At 38.2% G+C, this 25,695-nt stretch overlaps 1 protein-coding gene across 1 annotated transcript in view; it reads right to left on the bottom strand.

Moving 5' to 3' along the window:
• LOC133605614 (phospholipid-transporting ATPase ABCA1-like) overlaps positions 1-25,695 on the bottom strand; it is a 212,824-nt gene that overhangs the window by 104,376 nt on the left and 82,753 nt on the right. The window contains exons 11-15 of the mRNA XM_061958842.2: positions 23,736-23,875; positions 23,162-23,278; positions 16,777-16,974; positions 13,095-13,300; positions 12,802-12,978 (exon numbers count right to left, since the gene is read on the bottom strand). Of these exons, the coding sequence (XP_061814826.2) occupies positions 12,802-12,978; positions 13,095-13,300; positions 16,777-16,974; positions 23,162-23,278; positions 23,736-23,875 (838 nt within the window). The remainder of the gene's footprint in view (positions 1-12,801; positions 12,979-13,094; positions 13,301-16,776; positions 16,975-23,161; positions 23,279-23,735; positions 23,876-25,695) is intronic.

The following is a 25,695-nucleotide window of genomic DNA, read 5'->3' on the forward strand; positions in this document are numbered from 1 at the left end:
TCAGCCACAAAATATATACAGCAGTACCTCTGTTTACATTAATAATCTGTTCCAAAAGGTCAGAAGAAAACCAAATCGTGCATAAAGTGAAGCAAATGTTCCCAATAAAAAAATATGTAAATCCATTCCAGACACCGACAAATATTATCATTATTAGAATAATATAATAATTATAGTTTTATATGCCGAAAACAATGTGCAATATATATAAATGATGAATGACATTTATTATTATTATTGTTGTTCAACATCACTTTAATCTTTTTGAAGACTGTTGGCGAACACAGCGATGAGCGTATAAGGAAGAGGGGAGAGGTACTTCCCTACTTTGCTACGAGTTCTTACTTGAATTCAACAGCGCTTCTATGCTCATCTTTCTCAAAGTGCTGGTACACACAACTTTCTTTGGCCCCAAGGTGGGTTATTTTGCTGTTGTTTTGGTCTGTATTGGTCTTGGCCAAAGACAGAATTTGATGTGCAGGTAAAAAACAATATTTAATAGCAAAAACAGGTAGCACCGGTGTGGACGTAGCAGTGGGCCACGGGTGAGTCAAAAATACCTTGTGCAGATGTAAACAGGAACAGAGGCAGAAGCACAGAGCAGAAATACCAAATACTCAGACCGTAGGGTAAAGAATGAAGTGCTGACCAACAACGCTGGATTAAGAACCCCCTGATTGCCAATCAGGAACAGGTGAGGAACCAGTGTTCTAAGCAGAGGTAACATTGGCACAAAACATGAAACACAGGAAGTCTAACTAAGAAAATAAGAGTGGAGATAGAAAATAGAATACCAAAACAAAAAAAAGTCCAAATGTGTAATAAGAGATCATGATAAATGAGTTAACATGTGATGTTCTTTCTTTTGGCACTTGATCTCGCAGAATGCTACACGGACAAAGGGACTAGTTTGCGCAATGTTTGGTTGTATGATAACTGAAACCGGGCCAAGATTATGGCAAACATTTTAATCAAACACAGAATCATAAAAAGTGGGGCAATGTGAATTATTTAATTTAATTTGACAAAATATTTAAGATGTTTTGTATACATTTCAAACTCGATTTAGCTCAGGGGCTACATGGAGAAAAATCTACTCACAAGTGGTAAAATCACGGCACGGTAACTTAAAAATAAAGACAACTTCCGATTTTTTTTTTTGTTAAAAAATATAACAAGCACATTTTGAAATTGTACAAATCATATTGTTTTGTTTTTTTTACAATTACCTGTTGTCGTTATTTATATTTTCTGAATAAATTATGTGATATTGCTCATCCGTCAACTAATTGGTGTTAATTTTCAATCTATCAAGATAAACAAATTATATCAAAATCTAATTACAGTATGTTATTTATGTAGTTTGATCATTTTCCTCGACTGATGTACTAACATCATGTGGTTTATTTTGTACAAAGATACAAATAATTGCTATTGCGACATCCAGTGGACACATTTAAAACCGCTGTTTTTTTCATAAAAAAATTTCAGGGTAATTTTTATGCTTAGTGAACTCATCCCGTGGGCCGGATAAAACCTGTTCGCGGGCCTGATCCTGATAAATTTAATTGAAAAATTGACTTTCCTAAATCTAAATGCATTTAATGTATGCATTGACTTATTTAACTTATAAGTATTAAAATGTTATTATTATTTTTAATACTTAAGTATTAGTATTACTATTGCATTCTTTACTTTGTCTAATGGTGAAATACAATCTGAGTTTGCTGATACAACACTCACAATCCCTCGGGTCACACTTGCATGATTGGGACTTCTCATTGCATGATTAGATACTGTACTTTGAAATTTCTATCTTAGCCGTAAAACGCAAAATGCTGAGTGTGTAATTGTACTTTAAAACATGTATTTATGTATTACAGTATTTAATTTATTTAATTAATTTCAATGTATTTTTTATCTAAATTTTTTGGGTACATTGTTCTAATTTGATTTAAAATATTATACTAAACATGACTCACTAATCTTACTGACTTAAGAATTAAATAGTAAAAAAGGTGAAAAAAAAACTGCAATGGTAGTAGGAAAACAAATCTATGTAAAACTGTGAGACTAACAGCCATATTGCTCAAAGACCACACATATTGCGCACTAAAAATATTACACTAAATACAGATTACAGTATTTACATTTGTGTGATATACAAGTAAGGTCTTTTATGGCTGTGGGTAGAAATTACCTGCAGTGGCACTTTTTCCTGCACTGTGGATGTAACATCAGTGAAGGGCAAGCTACTGGGAAAATGTAGTAAACTAAACTACTAGTCTACTACTTGTCCAGGGTGTACCCCGCCTTCTGCTCGAGTGCAGCTGGGATAGGCTCCAGCACCCCCGTGACCCCAAGAGGGACAAGATACGCCAGAGACCCCAGCAGTGATTATCATCACCCATTGTAATTTCAAGGACCCCCAGTTTAAATTTATATATATATATGTATGTATTCGGGGTGTAAAACTTAATCGGTACAAACCGATAACCGATTTTAACTTAAGCGATATGAATACATCGTTTGGCGAGCCTCTCGATTGATCCAATGTAGTATGGATAGGTTGATGTCCGGTTGGAAAGTCATAAATCGGTTGAATGTAAATCTGATACAAAATATGGCCACCCTAATCTTGCGAGACTTCTGTGATGACGTATTACGAGAGTACCACGCTATGCAAACCAATCAGAAGCAACGTTAGGAAGGTCTTTGAGTCTTTATTTTTCACACACATTTCAGCGAAGTGTTGTCAACTTGGTGACTTTCTCGGTAAATCTAGAATCTTTCCAACTCCTCTTACTGACTTTTTTTCCAAAAGTGACTAGCAACAACTCCAACAACTTTTTTGGGATGTTTGGAGACATGAAAGCGTGTAACACTCTAATGGCCTCAACGTACAAGCGGTGCTGCTGTGCGCCTTTCTTCACAGGCGGTGCCCTGTCTACGGAGTGTCTGCTTTTAGACAGTTTTGTTTTGTTGTACTTTTAAATGCCATAACAATAAAGTTCCATTCTATTGTCGTCAGACCAGGAGGAGACCCACACTCACTCTGTGCAAAGCTGTCACTGCTTCTGCCTTGGTTGAGATCTAAGTGTTTCATCACTGTCACACTTAAAAAAAAAAAATTTAAAAAAATATATCGTTAATGTCAATGAGCCAGTCAATAGATTTTGTTCGTTTGTGAATATCACAACCCTTCAGTCTTTTGATCACATTTGATACTCTAACATTTAACAACGCAGAACAAATACAAATATAACTGAACTCGAGAATCAAGAGAAGAAAATTGATTCACAATTCTAATCATAATTTGCATTTTTTTAACTCACACATCTTCTTATCTTTAAGTTTATGGATTGCAATGACTTGAAGGTGATAGTTCTACTATTTGCTAGTAATAGATTGTCAGCCTTGTTTTGTATGTGTCTATTTAAAAAATAAACACATGACATTGTTCTTACATGACACATGTATTTTTATTTTCACCATGCAAAGCTTATATCTGCATCGAATTGCATCAAACTGTAATGTTTGAAAAAATTATTGTTGGTGAATTGTATCGTAATCCATGTATCGAGATTCATATCAGCTTGCCATCTAATGTAAAGATGCATACCCCTAATATATATATATATATATATATATATATATATATATATATATATATATATATATATATATATATATGTCAATCATACATATATACATCATCATTATTTCCATGTATTTTTCAGAGTTTAATTCATACATAATTGTATTTATAACATTCCAATTAATTTTATGTTACTTTGGTTTGATTACATTTTTTAATACTAAAATTTTTACGACACGTTTTCTCCCGTTTTTACAAAGAATGTTGTCCATCAAACAGTGTGAATGTTACAGACCTTATTGGTGGAGATCACAGCTCGGGGATCCCAACAAGAGATGTAGTGATTGGTGAGCGTGAGGTGAGTCGGGGGTCGCTGATAAAGAATGTGCTTATGTGTTATCGGCGGGGACATGGAGGGTTCAAAATGTATCCTGCAGCATCATCTTAGGCCTGCATGCAGAGAAAAGTGAATGGGAAGACAATGGGAACTGTGTACTTTGGTTATCTGGAGTATAAAATGCCAATGGGGGGTTAATACCGGTTGTTGGCGGAGGGGGTCACCTGTGGTTAAAATAGCCGATATTGTTGATTGTGGTGCACAAACAATTTATTAAAGCCGTATCTAAAAATGACAACACTACAGAGACTGTTATTTTTTATAGCGTCGTATTGAACAATATGTTTACCATGTTATTATATATGATCGCACCTCCAACGCAAAATCTTTCAGCTCCCATAGGACAATGGGAACTCAATTAACTGTCACCATCAGAAAACCTTATTTGCATTATTAAAGTAACATTTGACATTTAGTAACACTTACTTATAACTGAATTAGTACTATTTCTCTTGATGTTAATCAAATTTAATAATTATACATAACCTACTTAGAGTTTAACAGGATACACCTGGTTAAATGATATGAAACCATGTGTTAATCACAAAGATTATTATCAAGACTTTGGTCAGGCTGATTACAAAAATAAATACTGTATGTATGTATGTATATATATATATATATATATATATATATATATATATATATATATATATATATATATATATATATACATACATACATACATACATACATACATACATACATACATACATACATACATATATATATATATATATATATATATATATATATATATATATATACAAGACTCATCTCCATGATGATTTCATTTTCCAGCATGATCCAGCAATGCCAAAACCACCAGTAACTGGTGTACTGACCATGGCATTACTGTCCTCGATTGGCCTGCCAACTCCCCTGACCTGAACCCCATAGAGAATGTGTGGGGTATTGTGAAGAAGAAGCTGAAAGACACCAGACCCAATAATGCAAATAAGCTAAAAGCCGCTATTGAAGCATCCTAGGCATCCATAACACCTCAGCAATGCCACAGGCTGATTGCCTCCATGCCACGCCGCATTGGTGCAGTAATCTGTGCAAAAAAATTCCCAACCAAGAACTGAGTGCATTAATTGACATTTTCAAATGTTTGATTTTGTTTTGCTGTTATAAATCTATATTTTTTTACTTGGTCTGAGGAAATATTCTAATTTTTTTAGATGGGATTTTTGAGTTTTCTTAAGCTGTATGCCATAATCAGCAATATTAAAATAATAAAAGGCTTGCAATATTTCAGTTTATGTGTAATGAATCCAGAATGTATGACATTTTCATATTTTTAGTTGCATTACAGAAAATAAAGGACTTTATCACAATATTAACATTTTCTGAGACAGTCCTGTATATATTAGGTCCAACACTTGACAGTGCATGGCAGAGCACAAACCAAATATAAAGTCAAAGGAATTGTCTGCAAACCTCCAAGACAGGATTGTCTTGAGGCACAAATCTAGGGAATGGTACTGAAAAAAATCTGCTGCCTTGAAGGTCCCAATGAGCGTGGCGCAGTGGAAGAGTGGCCGTGCGCGACCCGAGGGTCTCTGGTTCAATCCCCACCTAGTACCAACCTCGTCATGTCCGTTGTGTCCTGAGCAAGACACTTCACCCTTGCTCCTGATGGGTGCTGGTTAGCGCCTTGCATGGCAGCTCCCTCCATCAGTGTGTGAATGTGTGTGTGAATGGGTAAATGTGGAAGTAGTGTCAAAGCGCTTTGAGTACCTTGAAGGTAGAAAAGCGCTATACAAGTACAACCCATTTATCATTATTTATTTATTTATAATGGCCTCCGTCATCCATAAATGGAAGAAGTTTGGAAACACCAGGATTCTTCTTTGAGCTGGTCAGCTCTCTAAACTGAGCGTTCTGGGGAGAACGGCCCGAGTCAGGGAGGTGACCAAGAACCTGATGGTCACTCTGTCAGAGCTACAACATTCCTCTGTGGAGAGAGGAAAACCTTCCAGAAGGACAACCATCTCTGCAGCAATCCACCAATCAGGTCTGTGTGGTATAGTGACCAGATGGAAACCATTTCCTAGTAAATGTTTGCCAAAATGCACTTTAAAGACTCTCAGACCATGAGAAACAAAATTCTCTGGTATGATGAGACAAAGATTGAACTCTTTGGCGTGAATGCCAGGCATCATGTTTGGAGGAAACCAGACACCGCTCATTACCAGGCCAATACCATCCTTACAGTGAAGCATGGTGGTGGCAGCATCATGCTGTGGGGATGGTTTTCAGTTGCAAGAACTGGGAGACGAGTCAGGATAGAGGGAGAGATGAATGCAGCAAAGTACAGAGACATCCTGGATAAAATCCTTCCCCAGAGTGCTTTGGAACTCAAACTGTGGTGACGATTCATCATTCAGCAGGACAATGACCCTAAGTAATCTGCCAAAATATTAAAAGAATGGCTTCAGTACTACTCTGTAAATGTCCTTGAGTGGCCCAGACAGAGCCCAGACTTAAATCCGAATGAACATCTCTGGAGGGATCTCAAAATGGCTGCGCACAGATGCTTCCCATCCAACCAGATGGAGCTTGAGATGTGCTGCATAGAGGAATGGGCCAAACTTGGGGCATGGTATACAAAAAGACTTGAGGTTGTTATTGCAACAAAGTATTGAGCAAAGGCTGTGAATACTTGTGAACATGTGATTTCTTCGTTTTTTATTTTTAATAATATTGCAAACTTTTTGAAAAAACATTTCCACACTGTCATGATGGGGTATTGTGTGTAGAATTTTGGGACAAAAATGTACTTATTACATTTTGGGATAAAGCTGTAACATAGCTGTAAAATAACAAAATGCGAAAAAAGTGAAGCACTTTCCGGATGCACGGTATTATCTTTATCATCTTCTTGGTGTACCCTCAATCCTGACGATTGAGGGTACCCCCCTCATGAAACAGGCCTGTAGAGATGAAATAGTCTTGTGATTTTTTTTCCCCACACATACATATATTGCGCTCTACTACGGTATCGAGCACTATTTTTTGGATAACCTTATTAAGACATATATATATATATATATATATATATATATATATATATATATATATATATATATATATATATATATATACATACAGCCCTTTGAGACTTTTGTGATTTAGGGCTATATAAATAAACATTGATTGATTGATTGATGTATATATATATATATATATATATATATATATATATACACACACACACACACACATATATATATATAAAATTTCACAAACCCAGGTTTTGCATTCCCAGTCACTGCTGTTGTGTCGTTGGGCAAGACCCTTCACTTACTTTTCTCTCAGTGGTGCTCACACTCGTGTATGAATATGAATTAATGTTTGGTGGTGGTTCGAGAGGTCGTTGGCACAAATTGTCAGCCATGTTTGTGTCATTTCAACCAAGGGCTGCTGTTGCCACAAATCTAGTTTACCACCATCAATGTGATAATTTTTATTTGTATTATTATTATTATAAGTATGAATCACTATGCTCCAATAACTTATGTTGGTGGATTTATTGTTACCATTACCTTTCTGTGATGACATCATAAACATGAAGACTTTGGGGTCATATTTTTTGCAAGACATTTCTGGTGCTTTATTCCGACCATATCTAAAGCACAGTTTATTTTTAGCTACTAATACTTTTTGAATACTTTGCACACAGAAACACAGAAAAAATAATTACCAGCTAAAGACTTCACCCTCACTGCCTCTTTGCTCGATGTCTTTGAGCGCATCTTTCTTTTGTCTCATTTCAATTATTAATGAATGAAATAGCAATTTTCACAGCTTAATAATTTATCGGATCAGGAAGTAAATGGCGTGGGGACTTGGAGGGTATTGCCGCACTTTTATGGCTTTAATGTATCTTCTGTAATTATTTATCCTTCACTGGCTTTCACAGAAAGACAGGACCCGTTTTATTCTCTGTTTGTCCCCTCTTAAAGCTACAGTAGTACTAGCCTGCAATGCTGTTATTGTGTTACCATGTCTTCATTACGGGATGAAGCAGCAAATACTTTTAGGTTGTCTGTTTTAGACTCCATCTCTCCTTACCTAAATCAACTATTTGAATGCAATATTTTTGTTTAGGTGTTTCTGTGCATTTTTTGGTTCGGTACCCTTACGGACTGTGCGACAAGGGGTGGCACTTTTGTGACTTCTGCTGTGCTTTTTTGTGAACTTCTGGATCTGCCTTACGGGAGCCTTTTGGCCGTGCGGACCAGCTGCTGGGCCTCTGCCACACCGCAGTCCATTTGGAGAGACTGGAGGAGATGCGGATGAAGAGACAGGGCTGCGGAGCTGGCGCTGAGCGCCAAGACGGACAAGCTTCAAAGTGTCTTTGCTGAATGAGCAGGTATCGGACACCTCGGTCTCCTTGGACACATCCTCGCTCATCCATGCGGACTGGACACTGGCTGAGAGTTGTTGGGCAGCCGAGGGTGGAGTCGGCTCTCTTGGTTGCTTTGCTGGGTCTGCTCCTGTCTCTGGCCATGCTCACCCCACCCCAGCAGACGATGGCGTGGAACACCGCAGAGGCCGCCACAGTGTATATGTTTTTTTGTTTTGTTTTCTTCATCAGCTCTGCTCTTTTAATGTATTTGATGTCCTTTGTGTTCTTTGATGTTTCCCTCTTACACACGTTTATTTGTGCTATGGCTATGAGTTTTTTTTCCCTTGGCCTCAGTCTGGACCCCCTGTCCAGGGGCCCAGGCTTAGATTTAATTCCCACCCCCCCCCCAGCGTTGACCTGTTTCTCACCTTTTTTGTAAGGGACGCCGGAAGTTGGCAGATCCGTCAGCGATCTTGTTCTGTCTCCCTGTAATGTTTGTCTGCTCTTGAATGGGATTGTGCTGAAAATCTTAATTTCCCCCCCGGGGATTAATAAAGTATTTCTGATTCTGATTCTGATAACTGCTGTCTAGCTCTAAGCTCCAAAAATGTCCCTCATGAAGAAGGACATTTTTTTTTTAATTTTTTATCACAACAGCTATGTTTTGCTGTAAACCCCTTGAAAAGTTCCTTTATTTAAAAAAATACTACCCAATCTATAGCACATAATTCTGAAAAATGAGATCCCTAATCTTTAGTGGGGACTTAAAGCACTCCATGTCTTGTAATGATCCTCTCTTGCACTACCAGTCTGTGGTTGCCAGTGTTCTGTACTACAAACCCCGTTTCCATATGAGTTGGGAAATTGTGTTAGATGTAAATATAAACGGAATACAATGTTTTGCAAATCCTTTTCAACTCATTTGTTGACATAGTGGTGACCCTCGCCCCATCCTTGTTTGTGAATGACTGAGCATTTCATGGAATCTACTTTTGTTCCCAATTTGCCTGTTCACCTGTGGGATGTTCCAAATAAGTGTTTGATGAGCATTCCTCAACTTTATCAGTATTTATTGCCACCTTTCCCAACTTCTTTGTCACGTGTTGCTGGCATCAAATTCTAAAGTTAATGATTATTTGCAAAAAAAAAAAATTGTTATCAGTTTGAACATCAAATATGTTGTCTTTGTAGCATATTCAACTGAATATGGGTTGAAAATGATTTGCAAATCATTGTATTCCGTTTATATTTACATCTAACACAATTTCCCAACTCATATGGAAACGGGGTTTGTACATCGTAGGGGGGGGCAGCACATCTAAGAAGGACAGCTCCAGACTGGAGAAACTGATCAGGCGGGCCGGTTCTACGGTCGGAATAAAACTGGACTCACTGGTGACAATGGCAGAGAAGAGGACTGTGGAAAAACTAGTGAGCATCCTGGATGATGCCAGTCACCCTCTGCATACCGTTATCAGTAGCCAGAGGAGCCTGTTCAGTGCTAGACTGCTTCATCCCAAGTGCAGGACTAATAGACTAAAAAACTCCTTTGTCCCACACGCTATTAGACTGTACAACTCCTCTCTGGGGGGAGGGAGGGGGGGGGGGGGGGGGGTACTAGGATGACAGGGGATGCAAAACAATAACAGTGCAATACTTTTTCATAACATGGTCACTACTGCCTAGTTTCTCTTGTTATATTCTTATTTTACTGTTATATTTTTATTCTCAGTGTTGCTTTTTATTTTTATTCTTATCGTAATATTTTTCTATTTTGTTTCCATTTATACCCCTATTATTTACTTTTTACTTTTTAAATTCGATCTCAATTCTGTACACTGCTGCTGGAATTTTAATTTTCCTGAGGGGACTCTCCTGGAGGAATCAATAAAGTACTATCTATCTATCTATCTATCTATCTCTCTTGATGGCATCACAAGGATTGTTCTTTGTTAAAGAGGACCTATTTTGATTTTAGTCTTTTCTGACTTATACATATTGGATATTTTTGTTAAACAATGCCAAAGCGTCAAATCATAATGTTCATGTATTTGGTTGTGAGCATGCACGTAGTTTTGGATTGCCTTTGAACGCTAAGTTTTGCATTCTTTTTATAACAGTTGGCACAGTGTGATGTCAGAGTGTGGTGCAAGTACTTATGTGGGCATTTGTAGTACAGTGGTACCTCAACTTACGCATATTCTAAGATTTGAACGGTCTTTCGGCTTTTAGTTATGCGTTATTTTGCTAGCATAACGTTGAGATGCTAGCCTCCCCGCAGCTAGATGTCATGGCTGGTGCCACAAAGGTCTGACACCGTTCTCCATTTGCGCTGCTGAGTCGTACGCCTTTACCCACGGCTCAGCTTCCAGGCAGCTCTGAATGCCTAGGTGGTCTGTGGCTCCACCGTGCTCCGAAATGGCGGCGTCTCCAGGCCTGCTGCTGCCCAGCTTAATGTGATAGTAACTCTCCCAGCACATGGCCTGAAAAGTGTCCATTCTTCTCCCCCTCTACACTGGTCCTGGAAGATAACATAACTGGGATTTTCCGCTTTTTCAACGCCATTACCCATCGCTAACTCAGCCTTATTGACTAGCTGTCCCTCTTCGGTAACTTGGCTCATTGCACATGGATCTAATGAGACAGATTTTAAAGGTCTGTTCAGTATGCTGGAAAAGGTAAATGTTTTACATTAGTATTACATTATTTCCAAAAACTGCTCTAGTTGTCTGTAGTACATTACTACTAGTATATTTCTTATCTAAAACGTGTATTTAAAAAAAAACATGCTCTATGTTTAAATTGTAGTGTTTTGGAGGGGCAAGCATAGCTTGATTCCAATTCATTTCAATGGGTGGCACTCAGTTGCGATACCTGCGTTTTGAGTTACAGGCTCTGTCCAGGAACCTGTGAGTTTAGGGACGACTGTACATATTGTCAACCAGACTCTTTCGCCTCTGCTTCCGGCTGTTCGACTGTTGGCAGCTGCCACGAGCCTCCAGTGTTATTCCTTCTGATTTCATGCCCTCCCGCCTGCTCTGATGCTAAATAAATACTTCTGTGTTAATTATTTCTCACATAATTTTACATGGGACTTTTTTGTCAACATGGACCAGTCCGAAATTGGACTGTCGAAAACGATGGTGCCGTTGCAACGTTACCACTTTTTTGATAAAACAGAATAAAAGGTAAGATAACAAAGTATTATTGTTTAATTGTAGCATGTGCACAATTACACCATTATGTGACATGCAGTGAGATAAATGCTGCTGTTTTTATGCAGTCTATATCGATCCGAGAGCGGGCAGGTGTACCTAATGTTGTGACCAGTAAATCTATACACTGTTTATGAAGTTTTTTTTCAACGATAACGGAAAAAAATTTGATAATATTTGTCTGCTATATACAGTATATATTTAATAGTGTACATTTTTTAATACAACTACTGGAACTTTTGGAGATGCTGGGCGTAGAGGGTTTCATTTGCCAACAAAAGGGAACATCTACACACACAAACCGTTTGCAGACAAACTCAGAAAGTAGGTTATAAATGTGACTGTTGAGCAAAATTGACACCAAAGCATATCCAATACGTATTATCTACAGTGACCACAAGGAAGTGCGTTAAATGTAGATTAGAATTGTCATAGGTCCTTTGATGGACTGACGGCAGGAGTTTTCTCCCATCAAATCTTATTCTGAGAGATAAGCAACATCATCACACAAAAGATCTTCAACCAGCATTTGCAGTAGATCAGTGATTCTTAAACTGTAGTACGTGTACCATTAGTGGTATGCGGGCTCTAGTAGTACGCCAAACAAATCTCCTGATTAAAGTATGGTACCGTGTTTCATTTCCCTGTGTTCAAACAGTGTTACTGTTCAAACTGTGTGTAGTGTTACAGTGGCCATAAATATTAAATATACTTGCCTGTGCCTAGTTTTCAATGAATACTTGGGCCTTCTACACTACTGTATTTCATTGTTGGTCATTATGGTGGTATTTGGACAGCCAAGTTTTTTCTGAAGTGATACTTGGTCCAAAAAACTGAGAATCACTGCAGTAGATCCTTAAAAAAACACGAAGCAATCCTGTCATAGAACCATTAAAAGAATCTTTGACTAAATGTTTCTATAGTCCACCTGTCCCCTCTGAAATCTAGCACTAAAATGCAATGTTGTTGTTTGGGTGTCTATTATACGAGGATACTGTAAGATAACTCAAATGTAAAGATATCTACATTTCTAGCTCTACTTGTCTGTCCAAAATATCTCACTCATAAAGGAGGACTTAATGGAAGAACCAAACAACGGCAGATATTTTCTTTGAGGAAATCTCAGTGGGAGGTAGATTTTCCCAGAGATAAGAAACATCTTTGATGCCAGTCTTGTTACTTAGCAAATCATTGACTAGCGTTTATGTGAGAATTAAAAAAAAAGCGTACTCACGTGTCATCTACATAGCAAGGGTACGGCATTTGCTGCACAAAAACACCAAGTGTTTGTGTCTTGGAGGTGAGTACTCGTATGATGCCGTGGTCTATCATGTCCTGCAGGTAGGCGAAGCCCCCCCAGATGTAGCGCAGGTCATTAAAAGCGTTGTCTCGGGCCCCCGGAGACCATGACCTTGTTAGATGTTTTAAAAATCAGACATGCCATTGTTGTTATCAATTCTCTCTTAAACCAAGTTAAACCAAGCACTACAGTGGCATGTGATGTTTATTTGTCTTTTTTTTACATACCGTTCTTTCAGTTTGTTGGTGCGCTCCAGCTTGTCAATATCCATGCGGATTGTGTATCGGACATGAGGAGGTGGCCGGCTGGTATTGGGCTCTAAGCTCTCAAAGACCACGCCGGCCCAGAAAGTGTCATTCTTGAGGAGCTCCAAGGATTCGCTCACCAGGTGGGTTTCGCTCGCTGCCGCCTCAAACTTGTTCAGGTCCATGCACTGACAGAAATACATTTTCAACAACAAAAAAATGTTAATAAATTTTTTTAAAGCATTTTGGTAATCTTTGTTCCCCAATAGCCTAAAAAGCTGCTGATTTTGAGGCCACATTTATTAACATAAAGTAATGCAAGCATATCACTAAAGTAAATAGGGTTTTACATTGGACAACTAGCCTTAAATGAAAAAAATATATATAATATAAACCCAAAAGCATAATTAGTATTTGATATTTATATTTTAGGTTGACATACATTAAACGATTGATTATTTTAGGGAAGAAAAAAAAAAATACAATTTTTATAGCGGTTTTTGAAAAATAGATATTTTTGGTATTGAGAGTTTTTTTTTTTTTTTTTTTAATCTGACACTGTAGAGAAAACAAATACATGATAAATATTGCTGCTGTCAATCAGTGACATATCTAATATTAGAAATAAGACAATACTTGTGCATTTAAATGTGTATAATATTATATATATATATATATATATATATATATATATATATATATATATATATATATATATATAGTATATACTATTGATGTTCAATACAATTAATCATATGTGTTCTCTAATTTCTTTCTCTCTGTCCCCTCTTAAAGTGATTGTTCGCAACACTAAACAGCTGCCTAGAGTGGGCTAACTTTCCAAAGTGGTGTGCAGTATATCCCGCCCTCTTACAGCTTTGAGCACATAGAACCACGTAACATGCACCCTCAAGCATTAGTTATGTTTGTTGTCAACTAATGATAACGATTTGGCAAAGTTTAGCTACTAAAGTTAGCTCTCATTGAATGTATAGATAGAGTATCGTGACAACAACATGATTGCTTTTGTGAGTTGAAATGTGCTCTGGGTATGTACGTACTGTATGTGCTAGACCAGGGGTCCCCAAACTTTTTGACTCGGGGGCCACATTGGTTTAAAAAAATTGGGCCCTGTGTGTATATATATATATATATATATATATATATATATATATATATATATATATATATATATATATATATATATATACACAGCCAGGCCCCCGGTCCTATTTTTATATATATGTATATATATATATATATATATATATATATATATATATATATATATATATGTATATATATACAGGTAAAAGCCAGTAAATTAGAATTTTTTGAAAAACTTGATTTATTTCAGTAATTGCATTCCAAAGGTGTAACTTGTACATTATATTTATTCATTGCACACAGACTGATGCATTCAAATGTTTATTTCATTTAATTTTGATGATTTGAAGTGGCAACAAATGAAAATCCAAAATTCCGTGTGTCACAAAATTAGAATATTACTTAAGGCTAATACAAAAAAGGGATTTTTAGAAATGTTGGACAACTGAAAAGTATGAAAATGAAAAATATGAGCATGTACAATACTCAATACTTGGTTGGAGCTCCTTTTGCCTCAATTACTGCGTTAATGCGGCGTGGCATGGAGTCGATGAGTTTCTGGCACTGCTCAGGTGTTATGAGAGCCCAGATTGCTCTGATAGTGGCCTTCAACTCTTCTGCGTTTTTGGGTCTGGCATTCTGCATCTTCCTTTTCACAATACCCCACAGATTTTCTATGGGGCTAAGGTCAGGGGAGTTGGCGGGCCAATTTAGAACAGAAATACCATGGTCCGTAAACCAGGCACGGGTAGATTTTGCGCTGTGTGCAGGCGCCAAGTCCTGTTGGAACTTGAAATCTCCATCTCCATAGAGCAGGTCAGCAGCAGGAAGCATGAAGTGCTCTAAAACTTGCTGGTAGACGGCTGCGTTGACCCTGGATCTCAGGAAACAGAGTGGACCGACACCAGCAGATGACATGGCACCCCAAACCATCACCCAACCATGCAAATTTTGCATTTCCTTTGGAAATCGAGGTCCCAGAGTCTGGAGGAAGGCAGGAGAGGCACAGGATCCACGTTGCCTGAAGTCTAGTGTAAAGTTTCCACCATCAGTGATGGTTTGGGGTGCCATGTCATCTGCTGGTGTCGGTCCACTCTGTTTCCTGAGATCCAGGGTCAACGCAGCCGTCTACCAGCAAGTTTTAGAGCACTTCATGCTTCCTGCTGCTGACCTGCTCTATGGAGATGGAGATTTCAAGTTCCAACAGGACTTGGCGCCTGCACACAGCGCAAAATCTACCCGTGCCTGGTTTACGGACCATGGTATTTCTGTTCTAAATTGGCCCGCCAACTCCCCTGACCTTAGCCCCATAGAAAATCTGTGGGGTATTGTGAAAAGGAAGATGCAGAATGCCAGACCCAAAAACGCAGAAGAGTTGAAGGCCACTATCAGAGCAACCTGGGCTCTCATAACACCTGAGCAGTGCCAGAAACTCATCGACTCCATGCCACGCCGCATTAACGCAGTAATTGAGGCAAAAGGAGCTCCAACCAAGTATTGAGTATTGTACATGCTCATATTTTTCATTTTCATACTTTTCAGTTGGCCAACATTTCTAAAAATCCCTTTTTTGTATTATCCTTAAGTAATATTCTAATTTTGTGACACACGGAATTTTGGATTTTCATTTGTTGCCACTTCAAATCATCAAAATTAAATGAAATAAACATTTGAATGCATCAGTCTGTGTGCAATGAATAAATATAATGTACAAGTTACACCTTTTGAATGCAATTACTGAAATAAATCAAGTTTTTCAAAATATTCTAATTTACTGGCTTTTACCTGTATATATATATATATATATATATAAAATGCATTTTTAGACAATATGTTTTGATTGAGCGGCTAGTAGACCCTGAGAGTAACAAGCGGTAGAAAATGGATTAGAAAGGACAGGTAAAAAAATTTAATAATAATAATAATAATATATTTGTAATTTAAAAAAATAAAAACATTTAAACTTGGGACTTCACGCTGGCCAGATTTTGGACGCTGGCGGGCCGGATTTTGGATGCTGGCGGGCCGTAGTTTGGGGAGTCATGGCTGACAGCCATTAAAAATCCAGCCTTTTTTTTAGGCCGACAAACAGTTTTTATTCAATATAATTATTAATTGTGAAAAATATGTAATAATTCTGGGTTTGAAAAATGTCACTTTGAGAAAATTGCAGTCACTTTAAACTGAGCTAAACTAATCACGACCAAATGTTGTTTCTGGAAAATAATGTTGTAAAAACAATGCAATCGCTTATTTTGACTACCTAAAATGCCCCCAAGTATCTTGCAAATACCAGCCGTGATTGTGTGTGTATGGACACACTATTTGTTTGATCACGCAGTGTAGAGCAAATGTGCCGCAGATCTATAAAATAAACTGCGACTGTTAGTGGGGCTTATAACAAAGTGATTATCACAAAAGCAACAAAATGGTCTGTCGAGTGTTCCGTGAACAGAAGAGACTGTTCAATACAAGATTTTTTCCCCAGCAAAGAATATCGAGTTTTGACACTGCTTCTTAAATGTAAACACCAAGATACAATAAACTTAATGCGTACGCTCAAGAAGTCGGAGAGAAGCTGTAACGTCTGAGTGGTGGTGTTGTAAAAGTCCCGCCAGTCGTAGGGCGGCATGTTGGCTGGTCGATCCTCTGGTGGGCCATTGTAGAGAAAGTTGGCGATAAGCGCCGACGTCCAGCCTGTGCCGTTGAGACGCTGGTCGAGCACTGCCGCAAACACAGGATTGGCCAGCAGCGTCTGTAATGACATTGAGTTGAACCATTTTTAACAATCAATCACAAAACCTGGGGTAGGGGGGTGCAAAACTCCCATTGAGTAATAACATGATTTTGAAAGAACTGACTCCAAGTTACCATAAGGCGCACTGCCGATGAATTGTCTATTTTCGATCTTTTTTCATATATAAGGCACAACAGATTATAGGGCGCATTAAAGGAGTCATATTATACACCACACTGCGCACCACTGTTGATCAATTTAATTAGTCGGATTGACTTGAAATGTCTCATAATGCTTAACAAACCACTGTAACTTTAGAGCAGGGGTGTCTAATGTTTGGCCTTTTACGGCCCGCAGCTAACTTTGTATTAACACGCGCCACATTCTAAAGTCAAAATAAAGCCATCCCGTATTCGAACATAACACAGAAAACCTCAGCAAAAATCCAACTGGCCAAAATCCTCCCAAAAACAGTACCTAAAAACACCCAAACTGAAAGATGACCTTTGCGTCTTATTGATTTCCGTCCAGCCTGTCATGATGAAAATGTGTACAAATTTCTTGCAAAGTGGTACGTTTGAGTGTGCCAAAGCCCTCAAAAAGGTTTTAGTTGTCTGAATAATATCAGTATAGAATAGTAATAAGAATATATTCATATATCAAGGGGGTTAGATTAAATGTTACTCTTATGTGCTTTTTTTTATAGCTATAACACAAAGCTAAAATGTGGATGTTGTGTTCAGATAGTTTAGGTCAGGGGTCACCAACCTTTTTGAAACAAAGAGCTACTTCTTGGGTACTGATTAATGCGAAGGGCTACCAGTTTGATACACACTTAAATAAATTGCCAGAAACAGCCAATTTGCTCAATTTACCTTTAACTCTATGTTATTATTAATAATTAATGATATTTATCTTTGAGGAAACACTGATCATCTTAATGATTTCTCACGATAAATATATATAGAAACAGATAAATATCAATATGCAACACTTTATTTTTATATTTTCTCTAAGTGCACATTTTTCAAATTCAACATTTTCAAATGATCACTTCTAAGACAGTCTTGTGAAATCACAATATCCCATTTTAACTAGCTAGCCACTAAACATTTTTAACAAATCATGAATTACTTTGCACCATGTTTGTACAAATAATAACTCATGTAAAATACAAAAGTCAACTCTCAAATGTTTAAATAAATCATGTCACACTTTGAACTGGACACCAAATATGTATCTGTTTCTTTGTCAGTTAGTGAAGACCAAGTCTTTAAAATATTTTCTTGGATTTAAAAAAATTCTATTTGTGTTTTGTCTCTCTTAGAATTAAAAATGTCGAGCAAAGCGAGACCAGCTTGCTAGTAAATAAATACAATTTAAAAATTAGAGGCAGCTCACTGGTAAGTGCTGCTATTTGAGCTATTTTTAGAACAGGCCAGCGGGCTACTCATCTGGTCCTTACGGGCTACCTGGTGCCCGCGGGCACCGCGTTGGTGACCCCTGGTTTAGGTATATATTGAGTGACCTAAATTGTATTGTTTTAGTATCTTTAATATACAAAATGTATCAAAATGGCCTTCAATTTTTATATATGCGGCCCTCGCTGAAAAAAAAAACCCTGCTTTAGAGTGTTTAGCCTCATCAACATGAAATTTAGTAGACAACTTTTTGTAAATTGTAAACAAGATTAGTTAAAAAACATGGCTGTAGTTCAGCATTTGCAATTATTGCATGACCGGACTCTTTGTATTGCATTTTACGTAAAGCTTTACTCTCATCAATAGTTTTGAAGCCAAAATACCTCCATATTGCACATCAAACACCATCTTTTTAACCAGTACAATTGCCGTATTTTTTGCCATTCTTCCTCTCCACACTATTTTTGCTTATATGCGTTCTGTGTGTGCTTGTTGACACACTCAACATGCATCTTGGCTCTGTACTGTAGGTCTCCGCGGTTAATGGTGGCATTTGGGGGGAAAAAAAGGTACTTGTATTTTTCAAAGGTAGTATAGCATCGTTTTTAATTCATTAGTACCACAGTGCTTTATTAGTACCGGAATACCATACAACCCTAATTCCAAAGGATTTTGACCATAACCTATAGGGAGCGCCACAAATGTCATTTTATAGTGAATGTAAGTCTTTTTAACGCCTCAATTTAGAGCCGCCTTCTCCTTTTTATAAAATACAGTCAACGTAATCATCGTTCTATTGAACGTAAAACATGTCTGTGACCTTGAACGACCACCGGCGTTGACGACATACCCGGTTTGAGGAGGAGAAAGACAGAGAGGAGAGAAGAGAGAGGCTGGGGAAGAGAAAATGAAGACAAAGGAGGATAGCGAGGCCCCATTTGTGTAAAGGTTAGCGCTAGGGTAATGAATACCTCGCCTGTTCAGAGCGTCTCCTCTCCAGCTGCCTATAAGCTCATTTGGAGAGACACTAGAGTAATGTCAGCTTCAAGGAAATACTGCAAGAGAGAGAGGCAGAGGATAGAGGTGGAGGTAAAGTGTCCATGTCCTCTACATCTATAGATAATCCTTTCTGCCAGGATGAAAATTATCCTCTACTTATCCCTAATTACTTCCTTGCAACACTTTCTATACCGAACAGACTCATTTACACACTGTGTACATCACCCATAAGTGATTCTGCCCAATTGGGAATGGAATGTCTGTGTTTCATCCTTAAGACTGTCTGTCTTTTAAAAGAGGACACACTTATGGTTTGAATGTAGGACAGAATGTGGTAAAAGTACGTAATGGAGGAAAACCAAGAGAGATGACCCAATGTCACAGAAGGAATGAATGGGGCAACAAAACGTGTAAATTCCAACCTAGAATTGTTTGAATATTCCTTAATTAATATCTTCAAAATGCAGTTCTCGGAATTTCCCAACATCCGAAACGATCAGAAACCTGAAATCTTGGTTAAATCTCGGATCAGGTACTTTACTACGTTGTAGAAGAGAAGATGTGCTACATGTTGTTAAGCTCACCCCAAAAAAGTTCATAAATATTGTGTTACTTGTATGACCTTTTATGTAAGTTATTTCAATCAACACAACTTAGATTGTTAAGCCTTAGAACACTGAATATCAAATGTTGGCATTTCTTAAAAGTCACAAAAGGACGAAAGTAGCAGTAAAACTTGCACATTCAAACTGAATATTGAAACATTCCATGGACCCATCGATCAGGTACTGACAGATGTCTAAGAACAGAGGCGGTACTGTTGACAAACGCACCCCTTAAAAAGTGACAGTACATTTTGGTTTATATCTTTAGGACAGTAAGGTTAAATTGGATTCGATTGGAGGGATCTGTGGGTTCTCTAAAATCCCGGTAGAGGTATTTCCTGACCCAGTTGTAGGGTAAAACTTACTTTTATATCCAAATGACCTTCAGAACGATTTGTGGGCCATCCAAAACCCTGATTTGGGTACTTCCCGAGATCACAGAAGAATGGAAATGCTATCTTTTGAAACATCACCCCTAAAAACATAGTTTTATATCTTTACAGCTTTCTTTTTCTAAATTATTATAATTACAACAATCTGTGAACACCCAAGATGAACAAATTTTCCAGTTCACCCTCCAAAATCCCAGCTCAGATATGTCCCTGTGTTATTAAATGACTTAGGTGGTACAGTTGGAAATTGTTGGCTAAAATTGTTGGGGTAGAACTTTGTTTTTATATCTCTATAACTTTCCATTTGAAAGTTATTTCAATGGTGATAGGTGATTATCTGTGGTTTTGCCAGGAAGCTCCAGATGTCGGTCAAGGTACTTCCTGAAATAGAGCAGGGATCTCCAATCTGTCGATCACGAGCGACTAGTCAATCTTTGGGATTTTTACCGAAAATATTAGGAAAGATAAATGCATTGTCACATCAGTGCTCTCCCCTACTGAAATGACCAACAGGTAGGCATGTTAAATCCTGAAAACGCTTCGCCACAATTGTAAAGTATTTGAAAGTTTTTTTTTTCATATTAATATGTGAGTTATAAAAACTGACGTCATTAATGTTAAGATTAAATACATTTTGTTACATTCCCGTTTTACCTGCTTGCTTTTCCTTGGCCACTCTTTTTCCCTCTCACTAGTTGTCATGGCAGCAAAGGAAGGCGGGAAGTCTTGAGCACTCCTGGCTGAAATCACCGTTCCTCTATTTAATCGGATTGCTTGCACCTGCTTGTTGCTGGTTCATTCCTTTGTGTTCCTCCATGAGTCAATACCACACTAACCTTCCTCCTGCTACTTCACGTGAGAGTATTTGTTTTATTTGCTACTTTGTTTTTTGTGCTCACCCTTTTCCTGCTTTCCTAGAGACACTTTATTTTTTGTACTTTGTTCTTGGTTTGGTTCTTTTGTTGCTCTGTTTCTGGGATCAAACTTTTGCTGTATGTATGTGCTTTGAAAATCCATCCATCCATCCATCCATTTTCTACCGCTTGTCCCTTTCGGGGTCAAAAAATCTGATTCGGAATGTCTGACACTGCATAAACACCCTTGCAAAAATGGTTCGTTCCACCTGGTAGCCTCAAAGAAATCCACTTATTACAAGCAACTTTAACTTGCACTTGCAAATTTCATGAGTCACGGGTTATGGTTTGTTGGGCTTATTTTTTAATGTGTAATTGCTTATTCGAGCTTGCTTTTCTGTCTGATAGTTCAGTAATAAATGTATATATATTTTTCACAATGTAGTGGGTTGCTTTTTGGGCTTGCTCATTTCTCTCGTGAGATCTGACAACACTGTGCTGGCAAGACCTTTTTATGAATTCACACAGCGCCAGCATTTTGGAATAAGTACGAGGTGATAGAAGAAAGGTGAAAATACCCATCTGTTGGTGGCAGCATTGGAGAAAGTTATAGATACATTTTATTGTGGTGGGTTTTAAGGACCCTTGAATAAAGTTGGAAACGGATGCCAGGGGAGGCTAAGCTCCAGAAGATGCACTGATACTACTAATTATGGTAATGTATAATATTTTTATAATACCTTATTAGCAATGTATCATGATTCACTGAAGATAATTCTACGTGAGTGAGCACATATCTGCCTTCCACTATGAAGTGAAGGGGAAGTTACATTTATGATCACATTTAGGTGAGTAATGACAAATGACTATGATTATTTAAACTCATATTCTGGCCACAGTCGACTTAAAGAGTTGGCTTTTTTAATGAAACACAATTATTTAAGTGAGCTTAAGAATATTTTAGAGAGCTTTCAGCCCCTGTAAAATAGGCCAATGACGCGACTGGTTCAAAATCTTAAAGCTGGGCTAAAAACACTACCAATGAAACAAAGATCTAAACATGTACAACTTGTGCCATCTACCGTGCTTGCCGAGTTATATTCCACTGGGAAGACTGGCGCATGCATGGGACGCCGATGCATCAGTACCAATAACTGACCATGTGTGAATGGGGTAGTGAAGAGGGTGGGTTCAGGTACAGATGGGTGCCCTTCAGTAGTCTTTTATATGAAGTCTTATATACAGTATGGGGAATCATTCCCTGAAACCTGGAGCTTCCGCACCGAGGAGCTTTTAGTACAAGATACACCGTCTCACCCCGCAAACTGCAAGCTGACTGTTGCAATGCATCGACCAGCTATGGCTGTAACAACACTTCCCCTTTCCTCTCAATCCCCATTGGTCGCCTGCAACTGGAAGCCAACAAGCCAGATAGAGTTGTGGTTGCTCACAGCGCTAACACCATGCGCGCCATGCCACGACAAAAAAAAAAAATCACAAAAAGCGTGGGTGACCCAATGGCGGCCTATATTTCATTCGCGCCCTGTGGCTCATTCGTCAAGGGTTGGACTCCAAAAGGTTGGAGAGCAGGGCATCAAACGGGCAATGTTAGAAGTAGACCGTTGGAAAAGTGGCGCTAAAGCGTAAAGCGAACCAAAGTCCCAGATTTTGGTCAAGGTACCTTTACCACAAACTAGAGAATCAGGTATTTCCTGACATCATTGAAGGACGTGGGCGGTACAGTTAGAAAGCTTGCCGTACCCCTGAAATATGGCTTCATACATTTATGACCTTACATTTGGTTGGAGTCAGTTTATTTCAAACATGCATTTGTAAACTTATTTTACAAATGATCTGTGGCTCCTCCAAATCCTAGTTCAGAGACTATACTTCCTGACATCAATGATGTGACAGCTAACTTTTGAAAATCTTACCCGAATTGTGTTGACTTGCGTACTGTTCTGGAAGTAATCCCAAACAGACGGCCCAAGCTCGTCCCATGAGTCGGCAATTTCTTTTAGCATAGCCAAGGCTTCGAAAGTGCTGTTAGCCTGAAAGAACAATAATACAAATATACCAACATGACAAGGTTTTTGGACGATTTTCAGCACATTAATGCCAAAATGATTTTATCCAGGAGCAGACTGAGTGCAGTAATGCAAAAAATTACTTCAAGAGCAACTAGTAACTCGCAACTAACTAGTACCTTGTCATAGCTGCATTTGCTAATGGACAATCATCTAACAGGTTTATCTGTGCAAGCAATTCAAACAAAAACCAAAAGAATAGAGCTTGAATCACCTGGATGAGGCCATATCACAAATGGTGGACTTGAGGAGAGGAATGTGCTAAATGTGCAATTAATAGTTTGTTTTGCTGATGCGAGATAATGCTAATATATTGTAACAATCACTGAAAGCCCGCCTGCTGATTAACCGTGTGTTGTTCTTCCATTCTTCCCCATGAGGTAATCAAGCGCTTGTTGTCGTCCATCCAAACAGACTTTACCTCTTTCATGATGAGGCGAGCAGCAGGGGTGTCTGGTGTGAAAAGGACTTTGCCTTGGAAAAACAGCTTGAAGGTGTTCCAAAGGTAGCGCAGGCCAGGGGTTCCCTCCAGAGTTTCCACCAGGCTTTGACAAAAAGAAGCTACAGTACACAAACAAAAGGACAATTCTATAGTCATAATAATCCCTCAGGGGTAAAATCCATTTTACACTTTATAAAAAAAATGGGAAGGATATCTAAATACAGCAACAATGCGTGTCTAACAAGTACATAAAGCTAACCAAATTGTAATACTAATCACAGTAACAATACCAATGATAATAATGTACATATATTGTATGTATTGTAAAACTATTTAAAATTGGTAATTTTTAGATTTACATTACATTCTAAAACCATACATATCAAATATTAAATAATACAATGAATATATATAATAATTTTTGAACATATATTACCTATATAATTAATATTTCTAATACAAGAAATACCACACTAATATTAACATTGTTGTATCGTAACAATAAAAATGATAAAGTAAAATGAACGAGTACAGTAAAAATAAAATACATACAGCATTGTGTAGGTGGGAATGTGTTTGTGTATGTATATGTGTATAAATATGTATATATGTATACACTATATTGCCAAAAGTATTTGGCCACCTTCCTTGACTCACATATGAACTTGAAGTGCCATCCCATTCCTAACCCATAGGGTTCAATATGATGTCGGTCCACCTTTTGCAGCTATTACAGCTTCAACTCTTCTGGGAAGGCTGTCCACAAGGTTGCGGAGTGTGTTTACAGGAATTTTCCACCATTCTTCCAAAAGCGCATCGGTGAAGTCACACACTGATGTTGGTCGAGAAGGCCTGGCTCTCAGTCTCTGTTGTAATTAATCCCAAAGGTGATCTATCAGGTTCAGGTCAGGCCAGTCAAGTTCATCCACACCAGACTCTGTTATCCATGTCATGTTGGAAGAGGAAGGGGCCCGCTCCAAACTGTTCCCACAAGGTTGGGAGCATGGAATTGTCCAAAATGTTTTGGTATTCTGAAGCATTCAAAGTTCCTTTCACTGGAACTAAGGGGCCAAGCCCAACTCCTGAAAAACAACCCCACACCATAATTCCTCCTCCACCAAATTTCACACTCGGCACAATGCAGTCCGAAATGTACCGTTCTCCTGGCAACCTCCAAGCCCAGACTTGTCCATCAGATTGCCAGATGGAAAAATGTTATTCATCACTCCAGAGAACGCGTCTCCACTGCTCTAGAGTCCAGTTTGCGACGTGCTTTACACCACTGCATCTGATGCTTTGCATTTGACTTGGTGATGTATGGCTTAGATACAGCTGCTTGGCCATGGAAACCCATTCCATGAAGCTCTCTGCGTACTGTACGTGGGTTAATTGGAAGGTCACATGACGTTTGGAGCTCTGTAGCAACTGACTGTGCAGAAAGTGTCTTTGCACTATGCGCTTCTGCATCCGCTGACCCCTCTCTGTCAGTTTACGCAGCCTACCACTTCCTGGCTGCGTCTCTGTTGTTCCCAAACTCTTCCATTTTCTTATAATAAAGCAGACAGTTGACTTTGGAATATTTAGCGAGGAAATTTCACGACTGGATTTGTTGCACAGGTGGCATCCTATGACAGTTCCACGCTGGAAATCACTGAGCTCCTGAGAGTGGCCCATTCTTTCACAAATATTTGTAGAAACAGTCTCCATGCCGAAGTGCTTGATTTTATACACCTGTGGCCGGGCCAAGTGATTAAGACACATGATTCTGATCATTTGGACGGGTGGCCAAATACTTTTGGCAATAGAGTGTAAAAATGTGTGTGTGCATATATATAAACAATAATAATGGAATTAAAAATACTGTAAATGTAGCCTAATAATTATAATAGCACAAATATTTGTTGTCTTGTTTATTTGTATTCATATTCAAATAGGAAAA

Source organism: Nerophis lumbriciformis, linkage group LG05 (genome assembly GCF_033978685.3).
Source record: "Nerophis lumbriciformis linkage group LG05, RoL_Nlum_v2.1, whole genome shotgun sequence".
NCBI classification, from domain to species: Eukaryota; Metazoa; Chordata; class Actinopteri; order Syngnathiformes; family Syngnathidae; genus Nerophis; species Nerophis lumbriciformis.